We start from the raw sequence: 16660 nt of genomic DNA on the forward strand, positions 1-16660 counted from the left end.
CCGACGCTGACGTGGCTCATTATGTGTCAGCTCCGTTCTGACATGGCTGAAACAGTGAACTGATGTGGAGAATGGAAGAAGATGACTGTTACCAGTTTTTGTGGGATGTTACATGATGGTGCAAAATGTTTTAAAGTCGTAACTGAATAGTATAAAAGGTTTTACGTAAACTACATGATGGTGCAAAATGTTTTAAAGTTGTAATTTCAACTATGTACTCACCGTCCATCATTGTTGTTGTTGATGAAGAGCTCTACAACTTGCAGAGCTGCTTAGATCTGAGACGGAGTGAGAGTGAAGGGTTGTTCGAGGCAATGGGTGCACCAAACTTTGTTTTCTAGTCCCATTGTCCGTCCATCCCCATTTTCCCCTTGTCAAAGACCTCAAAACCCTAACCATTTTCCTTTCTGAGCAGAACAAGAAGAAGAGGATGCTGCCGCCCCCGCCGATGAGGACACCATTGTCGAGCTCGAGGAAGTCGCTGTCACACCAGCGAAAAAGACAAACTTCAACCCCATCCACGATCTTCAGATCTCCTCCCTCACTCCATTACCAACCCATCCTTGAACTTCAGAGACGAGAGAAAAAGGGGGAGATAGAAGAGAGAGAGAGAGAGAGAGAGAGAGAGAGAGAGAGAGAGAGAGGTTACTGTTTCGGCCACGTCAGAAAGGAGCTGACATGTAGTGGTCACGTCAACGTCGGCTTGACGGCGTCAATGACGAGATGACGGTTTGTATTATACTGAAACAACTTTGAAACATTTTGTACCATCAAGTAGCAAAAAAAACTTTTTGTACCATCTTGAAACATCTGTAAAACCTTTTGAATCACTAGTGCAATTTATCCCAAATTATAATGCTTTTATTTGGTAATACTCCATTGTACAATAATCTATATAATATATTCTGTAGGGCTAATTGTATATGCTTTACATATTACACTACTTAATTAAACAAGAAACTATATATTATGAAACATATTCAGTTAGGACTATCTACATGAGAATATTTCCGTAATAAATACATACAATTTCCTTAGAACAAATGATGACGTGGCATCATAAGAGAGTTCCGGTTTATATTTTTGATGATGTGATGACATGAGAATTTAGTTCGAGACTTTGTTATATGTATGCTAGATGAAGACTGACGCGTTGCATGGACGATTACTAAGGAATTTGAAGATAAAAATCATGAAATATCAAAACTTATTCGTAATGTTAAATAATGTAAAATTTGATCATGTTATATATATATGATATGATTGAGTTTTATGGAAAATTAGGAATTAAAGAAAAGAACAAAAAACTATAGAAATTCATTTAGTATTATTTTTTTGATTTCATTATAATATGTAAAATTCGAGATACTAAGTATGTTCCCTTATTACTTTTACTAATATACATATACAAAAATATTTAAAGCATAAATATACGGAATATCTTTCTTCAATACTATACCATCTAAGATAATTATCCAATAAAATTAAAACAAGTGAAAAGTTATAAGAAATCTCATAGGATAGATTACCATATATTTGATCAAGTATCAAATAAAGGGTGGTGAAACTCAAAATATTAATATTATCATTCTTATGACTACTCAAATCAAACTTTATAAAAATAAATAAATAAGTATATTGAACTCAAAGTTGATTAAAGAAAGATCTCAATTGAATTACAAAAAAATTAAGAATAGAAATGAAAATATTGAAGGATTTTCAATTATTAAAGCAACAACTATAGTAAAACTGGAATAAATATTTTATTAAAAAACAATATCGAAGTAATTAGTTAGAAATTTACATTTATTCTACAAATCAAAATTTAACCAAAGAATAAATATAAATAAATAAAGCTACTGAATTCGAAGTTTATGGAGAGAAGATTTCTATTTAATTATGAAGTAAGATTAAAAAAAAGATTTCTATTTAATGCCCCAGCTGGCAACATGCCATTGGCCCTGGACATGGGGAGCACGGGCAAAGGTCAAATTTGGATAAACGGGCAGAGCATCGGTCGATATTGGCCAGCATATAAAGCCTCTGGAAGTTGTGGTCGGTGTGATTATGCAGGAACATACGGTGAGAAAAAGTGCTTGAGCAATTGTGGGGAAGCTTCACAGAGATGGTAAGGAACCGGTCACTTACCGAACATTTTCAAGATTCACACTTTTCTTTATCTCAGAGAAAACAGAGAGTTGGGTGCAAGTTTTATAACTAATAAATAACTAATGATGATGACTCTGTAAAATCTCAGGTATCATGTTCCTCGTTCGTGGCTCAACCCAACAGGCAACTTGCTGGTTGTTTTCGAGGAGTGGGGTGGGGACCCGAACGGGATTTCCCTTGTGAGGAGAGACATAGACAGCGTGTTTGTGCAGACATTTAGGTGGCGTTTGAAATTTAAGTTTGATTTTAACTTGACTTTGATTGTGATTTTACGGAGTATTTGGTCAAATTTGCGGGCCCACATTCATTTGAGAATATTATAATTATAGAGTTGTATTAAAATGGAGTGGTGTACATATTTATGGGTGGGGCCCATTATTTTGACTTTGATGAGTGTAATTTGTTTTGTTATGGGTAGAGTTAAAATCAAAATCACGATTCTAAAATCAAACCCAAATTTCAAACGGGGCCTTTATGAGTGGCAGCCCGCTCTGATAAACATAGACAGCCCCCCTCATAGACATTTATGAGGGGGGTGGGGACCCGAACGGGATTTCCCTGTAAAGTCAACAAGCCCCTGCATCCCAAGGCCCACTTATCATCCTCCCTGGGGCGTGAAGTTTCGTAGTCATTTCCTAGTCATTTTCCATGTCTTTTCCGTTTAGATCGGTTAATTGATCCGATCAGGTTCAAAAACTATGATTTCCATAATTGGTGAACAGCAATTAGTGGTGTCTGATACGAGCGTCCCCACTGAAGCTAAAACAATTGTCAGTGGCAAAGTGTGACCCTTTCTTGTTCAATGCAGGATAAGAAAAGCAAGGTTCCACCGAACACTTTCACTTCTGCGGGGCAAATTCCTAGTCATTTCCCTAAAGTCGCCTTTCCAGTGTGAAAGCATTGACCAGAAGCTCGTTGAAGCCTTTTCTCTCAGACTGCCGGTTTCACTCAGCTCATCTGCTTGGAAGTTTTTTTTAGGTGTGCCGAGTTTCAATGATCTGCTAGCTTGTTGGAAATCTTTCCGTTGGTGATCGCCCCATCTCTGGGAGATCTTGGAGGTCAACTTGCCCTGCCTCCACGGAAATTGTGAGTACGTCTTTCTTTCTAACCATTTTCATAGTGTATGGTTCGATCGTTACTTTGGGTTGGTGATTGATGTATACCGTGAAGAAACAAGGAGTAGGTATAAATATCTTAAGTTCGGCGCTGTGAAGCGTCCGAGCTTCAGCAGGGCAGACTGGTTATTTCAAAGTAAGGAGGAACAGATAGATCTGCCCTGCTAGGGGAACAGCAATTCCAACAGCACAATAGATATGGAATGCTTTTATTTATGTCTTTCCCATGATGCTTTTGGTGCATGACGCATTCCTTTCAATTATTTTTCCATTAGGTCTCTTCTTTCGATTGTGAAATGGTCCGAAACTGAGAAATTGCTTTCTCAGCCAAGAGAGGTTTTCTCCAAATCTATCACTCTGATGTGGATTCATTCCTTTTTTGTCTTTGTCTGACTCTGCAGGTCCATGTGGAACCTGAACTTACCTATAAGTTGGACAATTCTAAGATATTGCACCTGAACCAACCCTCACCATCGAAAAGGGCAAGTTCAGTACTGCATCCAGCCTGCTTGTGGTGGTACTAATGTCTTTCTACGTCCAAAATTCCAGCATATTCAGTCTTCTCGACGTTTATCTATAAAAACTATAACCTGCAATGGTTGGAGGCTTGTCAACATTGTCGCTCAGGTCGTGTGTCCGGATATCATCAGTTGAAGGGTGCATGCTGAAGGTCAGGTGCTCTCTGGCTTTTTTGTTCGTCCCATGTTACTATTTTGTTTAGTTGCCTATTATACAACTTTCAGATGACCGATGTGCTATTCATAGAAATTACTCGTGTGGTTCAATTTAAATATACTGTTAAACCACAAACAGAGAGTGCTAAGTTACTGGGATGGCTACTTCATTTATTATTTAACTCGAATAGCATACTTCGATTTTGTTGGACAAATAATGACATGGTGTGACAGGTCGTTTTTGAGGGAACCGAGCTAAGCAAAGTGAATGTACTAAAATGCTCCTATATATATAGTTATGAAATTTGATGAGAACCTCTTCGGCATGCTCTGATTCCGTTTTGAATGGCTTTTCAGGTGAGGAAAGGTCTACCCAGTCACTGATGGATGGGAATGGAACAGGGATGAGAGGGGACTAATAGCAGTGGGGTCGTTTTCCATCGTTCGATTCATCCATTTCTCTGGGGAATGCAGCTCCAGAATAACTAGGAACTTTTTAGTCAATCAGTTCTGAGATCATGGAGATTTGAATAGCCCTTTTTTGAAGGTAAGAAACAGGGATCTAACAGTAACCGTGTTATCCTATCGAATATTTGTCTTGTCATTTGTGAATGCACATAAAGATATGTATTGCAGCCGACCATGTTTCTGCCTACAATGGAGCATGCTGTTGGAGTTGTAACATGTTACATCTATGTTATCCACAGATATTTCCCTGTCTTTCGGTTTAAGAGAAGTTAGCAAAGCTTTTCCCTCATTGCAGCTCTGCTACTGCCAGTCTTCATTCATCAGCAGTAGACCAGTGAAGGTAAAGGTTCTTCCACTTGAGACGATCTTTTCTTGCCAATTTTCATTTTGTTCGCATGAGTTTGATGATGCATGTGATAATCAGATTCATTGGATATGTTCTGTTTCCATGAGTTACAGTTCATGAAATAGTGTTCTGAGCACAAGATATGTGTATTTTGTTTTACAGTTGCCTGAGGGTCAGTAGCTGGCATGGGTAAGCCAAGGGACAAGTTTTGGGATCACACTGAAGTCATGCCAAATGAAGGTGAGGCCAAGGATCGGTGGAAGTGTAAGTTCTGCCACAAACTATTTTCTGGGGGAGCTTCCAGGATAAAGGCGCATTTGGGTAAGGTGGAAGGCAAAGGAATTAAAGTTTGTGAAAGTGAAGTTGATGAAGCTACGATGAAAGAAGCTAGCGAGGCTCTTGAGAAGAGTACAAAGAGAAGAAAGGTAGAGACTGAAACCAATTCAGCTCAAGTCAACCCACAGCAGGTGGTGGCAGATTTGCGAATTACTCTGCCATCTCCTAGCCAAAGCAACCCCAATGCACCAGCACCACTGCAGCAGAGTCCTGACCCAATCCACCTGACGGGCCTGCCTCTGCTATTTGCGTCGAGGGTCAATCTAGATGACATCTCTAATTCGCATAGCATTTTTGGGGATTCTAGTGAAAACTTATTACGAGAAGTCTGCGGTGGAGCAGAGGTGGAAGGTCCATCAAATGCTCATGTGTACAATAATGAAAGAAGTAGCATACCATGTTCAAGCTTTGTCACAGAAGCAGCTGACCAATCGGGTTGGCTTGAACGCAGCACTCCCCAACTAGAAGACCTGCCACCTTTGCAAGAGGATCAGTGTAGTTCGTACGTACATGAGCTACAGGTTGAAAATGCAAATCTACTCTCACTCGAGATCCAATCCGTGCAACCAGATTGTCCTGTTCTGCTACCCCAGAATGTTCAGCCATCTCTTCCTGAAAGCTTACGTAATGTACCACCGTGGGTGATATTAGAGGTTAATTCCTGCGGAGACAACCCAGTGCAAGATCAACCCGATCCAGTAGTTGAAGATCGTGAAGCTAATAGCATTATGCTCGAGCAAATCAATCGTTTTGATCCAATGCGGATTGATCCAGATCCCGACAACAAAGACAATGGGAACAGTGCTTCAGTTCTACCTTCTTCTGAGCCGAACACATTTGTAAGGGAAACTACCCAGCGTGAGGTGTTAGCACCCAAATTAGTGGGTCGAGAACGGATTGTAGATGAACTCTGGGATTACTTAATGACAAATGATATATTATGCATCGGAGTCTATGGGATGGGGGGAGTGGGGAAAACCACAACAATGAAACACCTCTATAATAAAGTGCATGACATTGCTGCCTTTGAGAATGTATTTGGGTCACGGTGTCAAAAGACTGCAGTATCCACGAGCTTCAAAATAAGATTGCCAGAGCCCTCATGGTTCCTAACCTTTTCAAGGACGTTGACGAAGGGATGAGGCCAACATTGTTGTTCAACCACTTAAAGGAGAAAAAGAAGTGTCTAGTTATTTTAGATGATATGTGGCAGCATTTTGAGCTTACAGACGTTGGTATTCCAGTCAAAAGAGATGGTGTTCGTCTGGTCCTAACAACACGAGATCTTGGTGTTTGCGAAAAGATGTTGTGTCAAGTGAAAATTGGAGTTCGACCCCTATCTGATGAAGAAGCATGGGCATTGTTTATATTGACACTTGATTCTGATCAACCTCCTAGTCAGAAACTTGTTGCTGAGGATATTGTTAAGGAGTGCAAAGGCTTGCCGTTAGCTATTGTTGTCATGGCGGGAAGCATGAGGGGAGAGGTCGAGGATCATGTATGGGAAGCCACGCTGGAAAATTTAAAACGACCAGGAGTTCTGGAACAGAGTATGAAAGAGAGTGTTTTCCCGATACTGGTGCACAGTTACAACCGCTTGGATAAGAAGAAACAACTATGTTTTTTAACGTGTGCTCTATATCCTGAAGATCGGTCAATCCCAAGACAAGAACTGATAGAACTTTGTATTGATGAGGAGGTGATTCATGAAGATAGGAGGCGGAAGATGTATAACGAAGGGCACAGATTGATAGATGAACTTGAAAAGGCGTGCCTCTTGGAGGCATATGGTGCAGGCGGTAGAGGAGTTAGGATGCATGATGTGATTCGGGATATGGCACTGCACATCATGAACGAGAACAACGCCCCATGCATGGTGAAATCTGGCTTGGGTTTGGAAGATGTGCCGGATGATGAGGAATGGTTGCCTAATCTTCAGAAGGTCTCTTTAATGAGTAATCGCATAAGGGTAGTTCCACCCTCCATATCACCAAATTGTCCTCAACTTGCAACTCTGTTGTTGAGTGACTGTTTTTTTTATAAAATCTCAAAACGTTTCTTTCAGCGGATGCAGGGGTTGAAGGTTATTGATTTGAGAAGGACTGGAATCACAGAAGTGCCAAAATCCGTCATGAACTTGAAAAAGTTGAACGCACTAGTACTCACTTTGTGCTTTAAATTATCTCGTATTCCGTCCTTGGCGAAGTTGACATCGTTAAGGAAGTTGGACCTCCGAGGGTGTATAAAGATAAAAGAAGTACCAGATGGTTTGGGGATGTTGGTTAATCTTACATATCTCTGCTTAAGAATGACGGGGATTAAAAGGATTCCAGATGGAGTAGTCTGTAAGTTAAAGAAGCTACAGCACCTTGAAGCGGATTATATTGCGGTGAAGGGAGAAGAAGTTGGAAAATTGAGGAAGTTGGAGCTACTCCATTGTCGTTTTGAAAACGTGAATGAGCTGAATGAGTACACACGGCATGCGACAACTATAGAATCATACAGTCTTGTCATAGGAGCTCATACAGATTTCAAATATTGGCGTTTGGGATATGCATGTGGTGACAAACTTATTTATATGGGTGAAGGAGAGTATAAGATAGGAGAAACTTGTCATCTCCCAAGAGACGTCACGGCATTGTGGATTCAAGGCTATGGCGGGACGTGGAATATATCCAGTTTTATGGGACTTGAGGAGCTGAAGGCGCTATACATTGAAGGGTGTGATGAGGTGTCAACACTGAGTGGGAATGAGGGACAGCCAGAAGAGCCAGAGGGACAGCTGGAGGAACGAACTTCTCCACCACCAGGAGACCACTGCCCTAATCTCAGGCTGCTAGGTATTAATGGATGTCCAAAATTAAAGCATTTGTTGGTGCCTAGACACAGCTGCAGTATGTACCTTAAGAAACTAGAAAGTCTCGAGATATACCACTGCGAGGAGCTGGAGAGTATAATAGACGAAGAAGAATCACTGACATCATCAACATCGCCACTGCCACCGGACGCTTTCTCCCAACTCCAATCAATTCAAATCGTCAATTGTCCAGAGATGAAGAATGTGGCGGGGCCTGAATTGCTTCCTCTTCTCCATAACCTCAAGCGGATTAAAGTTGGTGGGGCCTCCAATATGGAGGAGATAATAGCAGTGCCATCCCTTTCCCCATCACCACCACCAATTCCTGCAGCCACGTCTACCCCCTTCCTTCCTCTTCTTACAATGATTTGTGTTGGACGATGTCATAAGATGAAGAGGGTGCTAACTCTTGAGGTATTCATGCTCCTCCCCAACCTCCAGGCTATCAGTGTTGATGATTGCAAGGAGATGAAGGAGGTTATAGGCGGCCAAGAAGAATCACTGACATCATCAACATCACCACTGCCACCCGATGCTTTCTCCCAACTCCAATCAATTCAAATCGTCAATTGTCCAGAGATGGAGAATGTGGCGGGGCCTGAATTGCTTCCTCTTCTCCATAACCTCGAGCGGATTCATGTTAGTCAGGCCTCCAATAAGGAGGAGATAATAGCAGTGCCATCCCTTTCCCCATCACCACCACCAATTCCTGCAGCCACGTCTACCCTCTTCCTTCCTCTTCATACAGAGATTTATGTTGAGCGATTTCATAAGATGAAGAGGGTGCTAACTCTTGAGGTATTCATGCTCCTCCCCAACCTCCAGACTATCAGTGTTTATGATTGCAAAGAGATGAAGGAGGTTATAGGCGGCCAAGAAGAATCACTGACATCATCAACATCACCACTGCCACCCGATACTTTCTCCCAACTCCAATCAATTCAAATCGTCAATTGTCCAGAGATGAAGAATGTGGCGGGGCCTCAATTGCTTCCTCTTCTCCATAACCTCAAGCGGATTAAAGTTGGTGGGGCCTCCAATATGGAGGAGATAATAGCAGTGCCATCCCTTTCCCCATCACCACCACCAATTCCTGCAGCCACGTCTACCCCCTTCCTTCCTCTTCTTACATCAATAGATGTCTGGGGATGTTCAAAGATGAAGAGGGTGCTAACTCTTGAGTTATTCATGCTCCTCCCCAACCTCCAGACTATCAGTGTTGATGATTGCAAAGAGATGAAGGAGGTTATAGGCGGCCAAGAATTAGACCACGGCGCCACCAGCAGCTTGTTCTCGTCCCCCATTCCAGCAGTATCTCCTGGTGATCAATTAAGTACAAGAAAGCTGAACTTGAAGTTGTCCTTTCTGCCGGAGCTGGAGAGCATATGCAGTTGGACCGGACTTCGGGATCTCATACATGTCATTGAGATAAGTAGATGTCCAAAGCTGAAGAGGATTGAAATGCTAGACGATGCTTCTCCTCCCCCTTCTCTTGAGGAGATAGTACTAATAGAAGAAGAGGATGGAAATAGAGATAAACAATGGTGGGAATCTCTGGAGTGGGTCCATCCTGAGGCCAAGACTACCCTTGAACCATATGTGTTTGTTTATTTGTTTCGCCGAAAAATTCCTTTACGAGAAACAAGTCGTAATCGTCAGCAGGATTAGGGATGGAGGGATGGACCCAAACTGTGCTCAGAGGAAGTAACTATACCCATCAAGGTACTATTTTTATCTACTCCTTTCTCCTACGGGACACCGACGAATGAATTAATATATTTCTTTGTATTTTATTTTTAAAAAGGTATTCTTTTTTGAGAAATTACTCTTCTGTGAAATTCATAAACGTACTTAGATGGAGATACAGTAAAACAATGGCGGGAATCTGTAGAGTGGGTCCTACCTGAAGCCAAGACTGCCCTTAAACCCTATTTTTCATCAAAGTTTGGCCCTACAGAAAGATTCCTATATAGGAAATGGCGTCATAGCCGGCAGCAGTCTTAATGAGGGAGGGACGGAGCCCCCAAACTGTGCCGGAGGAGCCAATGATACACGTAAAGGCACTATTTTATTTTCACTTACTGACCAAATTTTTACCTTAGAAAAAATTTTAAAAAGCACCGACAAATGAATGAGTATGCTCTTTGTCTTTTATTTTCGAAGGCATTCTTCTTTTCTGAGAATTTTGTCTGTGTAAAATATATTATTATTATTATTATTATTATTAATAAATAACTCCCTGTTATTTTCTGTAGGGAGGTGGACTTATTCAAATGGAACAATGGACAGCAGAGCATCATCAGATTGCCTATTAAAGTAATCAAAGTCCTATCCCAACCCTTCCGTCATCCATCTTCTGTAATTCTCCTGTAATTCTGGCCCTTTGATGTGGTGATTTTCTCGTCTTCTGTGTCAATAATTAGGGTGGTATGAAGTACCTGATAGTATATAATGATAGAGTATTGAACTGCATCGAGCTATTCTCTTGCTTATATTGGTCCAGAACCTTATGTCTCACTGCTTCTTGTTATCGACTGCTGAAAAGTTTGAGTGCTGTCTCAGTTTTATGCCAATCTAACTATGTCAGGTTTCAGTTGCAAAGTCTTGCTAACCAAAATCTAAAATTTCCAAATCTGATTCTTCAGCTTGCTGCTGCTGTGATAGATTTTCGGATCATGGATAGATTAAAAGACGGGGAAGTTGGAGATAGCGAACTGCTGCTTATGTGATATAGTGATGAGGAGATGCATTTGCCCTGCATATATAGTGCATAGTTTTATGAAGAACTTGAAACATATGTCGACTGTTTGCCTGCTCTGTTAAGTACTGTAACACTCAGAGTAGTCTCCAGATATGTTGGCTATCGGGAGGTGTTACTTACATGTGTGCCTACAATAACTGTTCATCTCGGCATGCAGAGTGTGTAGAACTCTGTTGAATCTATCCATTGTTCTTCTAAAAATTCTCTGCGTTTTAAGCATTTAACTATGCCAGACTGAGATGGAAATGCTGTTCAGTCGGTCAATATGTTGACATGACGAGAATTGGAGTTCCATCATATCTGAATTCGCCAACCTCACGCTCGTCTCTATGAATCAGTTTCATTTCTCCATTCGAATATTAATACATATATCTTCAGAAAAGCAGGTTTTACTTTATAGAGGGTGTGTGTAACGACCTGGTCTAATCTACGAGACTGGCCTAGCAACTTGTCAAGCCCAACCACCGGCTCAAAATGCTTAAGCCCAAATTGCTAGTAATCCAATATGTTGATCTTTATAAACCACTTCACTAACTCATTCTCCCACCAATGTGGGATTTAGGGTGTTATAATATCCCCTACTCAAAAGGCTTGACGTCCTCGTCAAGCTACTCAAACAAATTATATACAGACCCAGTCCGTCGAGTGTAGCACTTCATCTGCACAGCACTTTGTTCCCACTCTTCCGGCTGGTGCACTGCTTTGATACCATTTGTAACGTCATTACTGGGTTCATCACTCAAAAGTACTAGCTGTTAGTGAGGTAATTGACCTTATATATAAATCTCATATGTCTCCCTTGCACAACCAATGTGGGATTCGTGGGATCAGAGCCAACCTTGGTCCATTACCATGGGGGATCGTGGGTAGGCGTTTTGGGGGCTACCCACGAGCCCGAATCCATGGGAGTAATGTTATGGACCTCGCCCCACAGAGCCCAGCAAGGATGCTGGCGCTAAAAGGGGGAGAGTTTGCCACGTTCAGCGAATCCCATATCGGTTGTGCAAGGGAGAGATCTAAGATTTATATGCCCAATGACCTCACTCGTAGCTAGCAACTTTGAGTCATGGGCCAAGTGACGACGTTACACTATGTAAATATAGATGACTAAAGGAGAGGAAGATTAATCTGTAAATATAGAACACACTTAGGAATTAGGATACATAAATCTACCTAAAGAGTTAGTCTCACTGAAATATCAAACATATGCGGCATAACTCCAGATGAATAGTCCCCTCAGAACTCAGAAGTGGCCTCTTCCGGATACCTTGCCTTCCAAAAATGGAATATAGAGATAGAGCAGAGTTTCACGTTTCTCTGCAAATAAATTCGATTCAGATCAGTATTGATATGATCGACAGTAAAATCTATACTTGAAAGAAAATAAAACCGCACAATCATGGTACAATCTTCTGAATTGAGCAGAGAAAACAAATGATAGGGAAATCAAGATAGACGTTGAATCTTTATATACTGCATCCTATAATACCTTCGGGCTTCTAGCACAATCTCTAATACTCTCGGAAACAATAGTTGCTGTGTCAAAATTAATCTATGTATTATTATCTCGGACTTGCCCTCAGTATTCCAATCAAGCTCCAATTTCCTTTTTCCTTTTGTCTGTTCACTAAAGTTGAGTTTTTAGGTGTAGACGTCTGACAACCTTTATCTGCATCCATCTACCAATTTGTCTATTCCTCAATCATCAGACCAATCTAAAGGTCATTTATTATCAAAAGATCAGCTATTTACTTCCAAACCAACAGCTACTCGATGCAGGATTTGCTAAACCGCAGTAAAAATATGCAGAAGATAGTTTACATCCAGGTAATGTTGAAGGCAATTGGTGCTGCTTCAAATTGACTCATCGGGTGCACTTGAAAATATCAGAGTTGATCAGATTCGACTATACAGACATTAATCTATAAACAGCTCAGTTACTTGATGGTTGACACCACTAGAAATCTTATGTAGCATCCCTGCAATGAAAACTACAGATAAGAAAACTTGCAAGCTGAAGAAACAACATGAAATAATGTTGGGCATCAGTAAACAAAACCAATAGCAAAATAGGTTATCCACTACTATCCTTTTTTCAGTGTGCAAAAGCATGGTCGGCTCACTATATGATTAAGCTCTCCCAATCTAAAATTTTCTCACTCAAGGTAGAGATCTTGCTTAAAGGAAACAATGCCCCAAATCACCTGAACCAATCCACATCGCTTGTCATTATACAATTTTTCGTGGTGTTAAGAAAGATGATGTCGGGACAACCTGGGATCTTACGATGCCCCCACTTGACATTTCATTCATGAACAACCTCTGAACAGGAACACGGCACCTATTATTTATTGTCATTATCTCTGCTATTATTAGTCTCTATCTGCTGCTATATATGCACACTGATTGATGAAATGCGATTCCAACTCATTTTCAGAGATCACCAAGTCTCAGCAATTATCTAGGCCGAAGAAGTCTCCTTGGTTGCTTCCTCCAGGGGACCGCCCCCTGAATCCAAGTTACCTGCTAAGTCGTTGATGGATACTTTGACCACATTAGAGTGGACCCCTACATCCGTCCTACTTTCTGCTCATACAGCACATCGTCTGTCTAACACATGATGCATGGAGAAGTTTTTTCCATTTCCCATTTCCAAATTGGTAATCGCATAAATAAAATTGAAGTGCTGATTGTCGAAAAGAAATTACTCCATCAGCAAAAATCTAAAATTTTATGAAGATAAGGGACGGCTATTCAATAATCAAAGTTAAGGTCTGATTTTGGAAATCAAGCACATAGAGATAGAGCTGACACTCACAGCTTGCAACCTCCGTGGTGGAGGCTGAGGCCTTGGCCTGACCATTTAGTGGTCAGGTTGAGAGAATTATGGGCTTCATGGCCATCCATGGCTAGACACCAGATTAAGTTAGTCCTGCTGGTGCTAATTTGTCCTGTGTCATCCATGCAGTTGGCTTTATAACGCGGACCAGATTAAGTTAGACACCAGATTTTGTAGTAGACATGCTCTGTGAGTTGTCACCTTTGCTGAAATGTGAGTATGTTGTACACTTTTCACCAATTTCTTATGTATTTGCTACCAACCTGCTGTTAAGGATTCTTGAGAGACTTGAGACCACGGGAAAAGTGATGCGCGTTGCTTCGAAAAGAATATGATGATATATGAATGGTATTGCTGTTCCCCACGTAGAGATATTTGTTTTGCTGAAATGCAAGTACTGTTTTCTGTTTTGCAACATTGCGGGGTTGGAACCTGGTATTGTAAAGACTAGCCAAACGATCCCTGTCAGGTTCAAGTGGATGTCAATCAAAAGAAACGATCCAGAAGTTTGTTGAAACACTCTCAATCAGCTCATCTTCTGGGAAGAATTTTCTTTGTTGGGCCTCAGTGATCTGCTAGCTTTGTTGTCTTTCCTCTGGTGATCGTCCCTAGATCTTGGAGTAGTTGACTTGCCCTGCCTCTGTGGAAATTGTGAGTACATGTTTCTCTTAAATCGGTTCAGTTGTATGGTTTGAATATTACTTTGGGTTGTGGGATAGATACTTCGAAGGAACAACGACGAGGGCAAAAGATGAATTTCCGCGTTGTTATGCATCTGAACTTCACAGGGCATTCTAGTTACTTCAATTCTGTTATCATAAAAGGAATGGATTGTTTTATATCCTTCCCATGATGTTTTCTCTGGATAGTCCAGTCACTTCTCTATATGGATAGCTACCGAAATCCGATGAGAAGCTCGTCGGCATGCTCTGACTCTGTTTAAATGGTTTTTTAAGTGAGGGGAGGCCTGCCCAGTCACTGATGGACGGGGATAGAAAAAGGAAGAGAGGGGACTAAGTAGCAGTGGAGCCATTTATCATTGTTTGCATTTCGCTAGGGAATACAGCTCGAAAATAACCCGAAACTGTCTGTAGTCAATTAATTCTGAGATCATGGAGATCGGAACAACCCCTTCTTTAAGGTAAGAAACGGGGGCCTAAGGGTAGTCCTGTTTTCCTATCAGAATCATAGTTAAGTTGAACATGAATGCCGATGATGCCCTGTTTATTGCAGCCAACTGCGTCTCTGCCTGCACTGAAAGTATATATGTTGCTCGGAGGTGTTATGTGTGTTACTTTGCCTTTGGAATAAGAGAAGTTAGCAAGGCTTTTCCCACATTGCAACGTAACTATTTTATTCATCAGCAGTGGACCGGTGAAGGTAATGTTCTTCGAATTGGGATGATCTTTTGTCGCTGCTATTCATTTTATCTCCTGAAGATTTCGCCATAACTGCAATGATCGGATTCATAGGATATGTTATGCTTTTACAAGTCACGAAACATTACACAGTTTTCTTTTATATGTATCTATTACACGTATATGAAAGTGTGAGTTCACGGTTGGTTTTCTCCATATTTCATAATCATCGTTTCGCCTTTCAATGTGCTTGGAGACATCGCATAATTCTTATTCTATTTTCTGATGTATGTGGACAAAGTATGTTTTGATAATCTTAGGAATTAGGATAATAGGATATGTTTTGTTTCATAATCTCTGTCACACTCTTCCAGTGCGATATCTCTTAAGAGATGTAATAAAAACATCTTTTTCTACATAAAAATACACTTTTGGTCCTTTACATTAAGTGAAAAGTTTAATTTCATTCTTTTCGTTTTTTTTTGTTCAATTTTGTCCTTTGTGTTTTGAAAATCATTCTATTTGGCCCTTCGATGCTGATGTGGCAATTAATTTCATGCCATGTGTATAATTTCTTCTCAAGTGGCCATACAGCACATTTATTTTCAATTTCTAATAATAAAAAATGAGAAATCCAAACCAAGAAAAGAGTGGGCACTAGTGGCTTCTTGCCGACCACCATCGCTTCATGTGGAAGGTCACCAATGGTCTCTGCAGCCTTTGGCAGCCTCATAGTTGCGGTGGTGGCTCAAAGATGAGCCATTACCGTCTTGTTTGTCCTCCTTCTCTCTCCTTGAAGAGAGAGAGAAAGAGAGGGAGGATAGAAGAGGCGGAGGTGGCTCAATCTGGAGCACTGCCCCCTCTTTGAGATTGCCAGTGAATTCTGGTAAAGAGAGATAGAGTGATGATGGAGGCGGAGGAGGTGGCTCATCCCCAAGCCACTTGCCCTTATTCGAGGTCACCAGAGCCACTAGAAACCACCAATGACCTCAAATAGGAGGCAATGATCTGGTTCGAGCCGCCTCCGCTCCCTCTATCCTTCATCTCTCTCTTTTTCCCTCTTCGAAGAGACATAGGAAAAGGACAAAGGCGGTAGTGGTGGCTCACCTTTAAGCCACCATTAGAGCTGGCAAGGTCGTCGGAGGCCACCGGCAACCTCGCTTGGGCAGTGGCGGCCCTTACTTCCCCTAGTTTGGGTTTTTATTTTGTTGTTTTTGAAAATTTCAAAATTAGTCTTTAATATTTAAAATTGAAAATAAATGTATTGTATGGCCGCTTAAGAAGAAATTATACACGTGTCATGAAATTAATTACCACACGAGCTTTGAAGAACCAAATAAGACAATTATCAAAATGTAAAGAACGAAATTCAATAACAAACAAAAAAGGACTACACCAAAAAAAAAAAACAAAAGCACGAAATTGACATTGCATTTAATGTAAAGGACCAAAAGTATACTTTTTCTTTTTCTATAATACACATTTTTATTCAGCAATATATATTTAAAAAAACATAAGATACGTCTATTTTCAGCAATATATATACTTTCGATGCACTTTCGAAAATACTTTTGAAATTTTAAAATTATAATAGCGGACTTTTGTCTTTTTTTATTGTAGTCATGTTCAAGTAACTTTATTAGAAAAGAAAAAACTAAAGACTATTCTTATGTTATAAAATCAATGAATGAGGATTAAAAGATGAATATTACAATTGAAGCGTTACAATTGAAGAGT

General features: G+C 40.7%; 2 protein-coding genes across 11 annotated transcripts in view; both read left to right on the forward strand.

Annotated features, from left to right (window-relative positions):
• LOC116201685 (disease resistance protein At4g27190-like) overlaps positions 1 to 11023 on the forward strand; it is a 44570-nt gene extending 33547 nt beyond the window's left edge. The window contains exons 1-8 of one of the 10 annotated variants that reach the window (XM_031533032.1): positions 2887 to 3255; positions 3686 to 3954; positions 4316 to 4505; positions 4666 to 4766; positions 4935 to 9687; positions 9821 to 10019; positions 10221 to 10323; positions 10611 to 11023. In XM_031533032.1, the coding sequence (XP_031388892.1) occupies positions 6211 to 9633 (3423 nt within the window). In that variant the 5' untranslated portion in view covers positions 2887 to 3255; positions 3686 to 3954; positions 4316 to 4505; positions 4666 to 4766; positions 4935 to 6210 and the 3' untranslated portion in view covers positions 9634 to 9687; positions 9821 to 10019; positions 10221 to 10323; positions 10611 to 11023. Of the gene's footprint in view, positions 1 to 2886; positions 3260 to 3685; positions 3955 to 4315; positions 4506 to 4665; positions 4767 to 4934; positions 9688 to 9820; positions 10020 to 10220; positions 10567 to 10610 lie in introns of those variants that run through there. The other 9 variants (XM_031533031.1, XM_031533027.1, XM_031533025.1 and 6 more) reach the window with 9 other exon arrangements.
• LOC116199542 (beta-galactosidase 1-like) lies at positions 1950 to 4952 on the forward strand. Its single transcript, XM_031529925.1, has 4 exons — positions 1950 to 2128; positions 2258 to 2394; positions 4666 to 4766; positions 4935 to 4952. The coding sequence occupies exons 1-4, from the start codon at positions 1950 to 1952 to the stop codon at positions 4950 to 4952; spliced, it is 435 nt and encodes a 144-aa protein (XP_031385785.1).
• Positions 11024 to 16660: the final 5637 nt, after the last annotated feature.

This window comes from Punica granatum, chromosome 3 (genome assembly GCF_007655135.1).
Source record: "Punica granatum isolate Tunisia-2019 chromosome 3, ASM765513v2, whole genome shotgun sequence".
NCBI classification, from domain to species: domain Eukaryota; kingdom Viridiplantae; phylum Streptophyta; class Magnoliopsida; order Myrtales; family Lythraceae; genus Punica; species Punica granatum.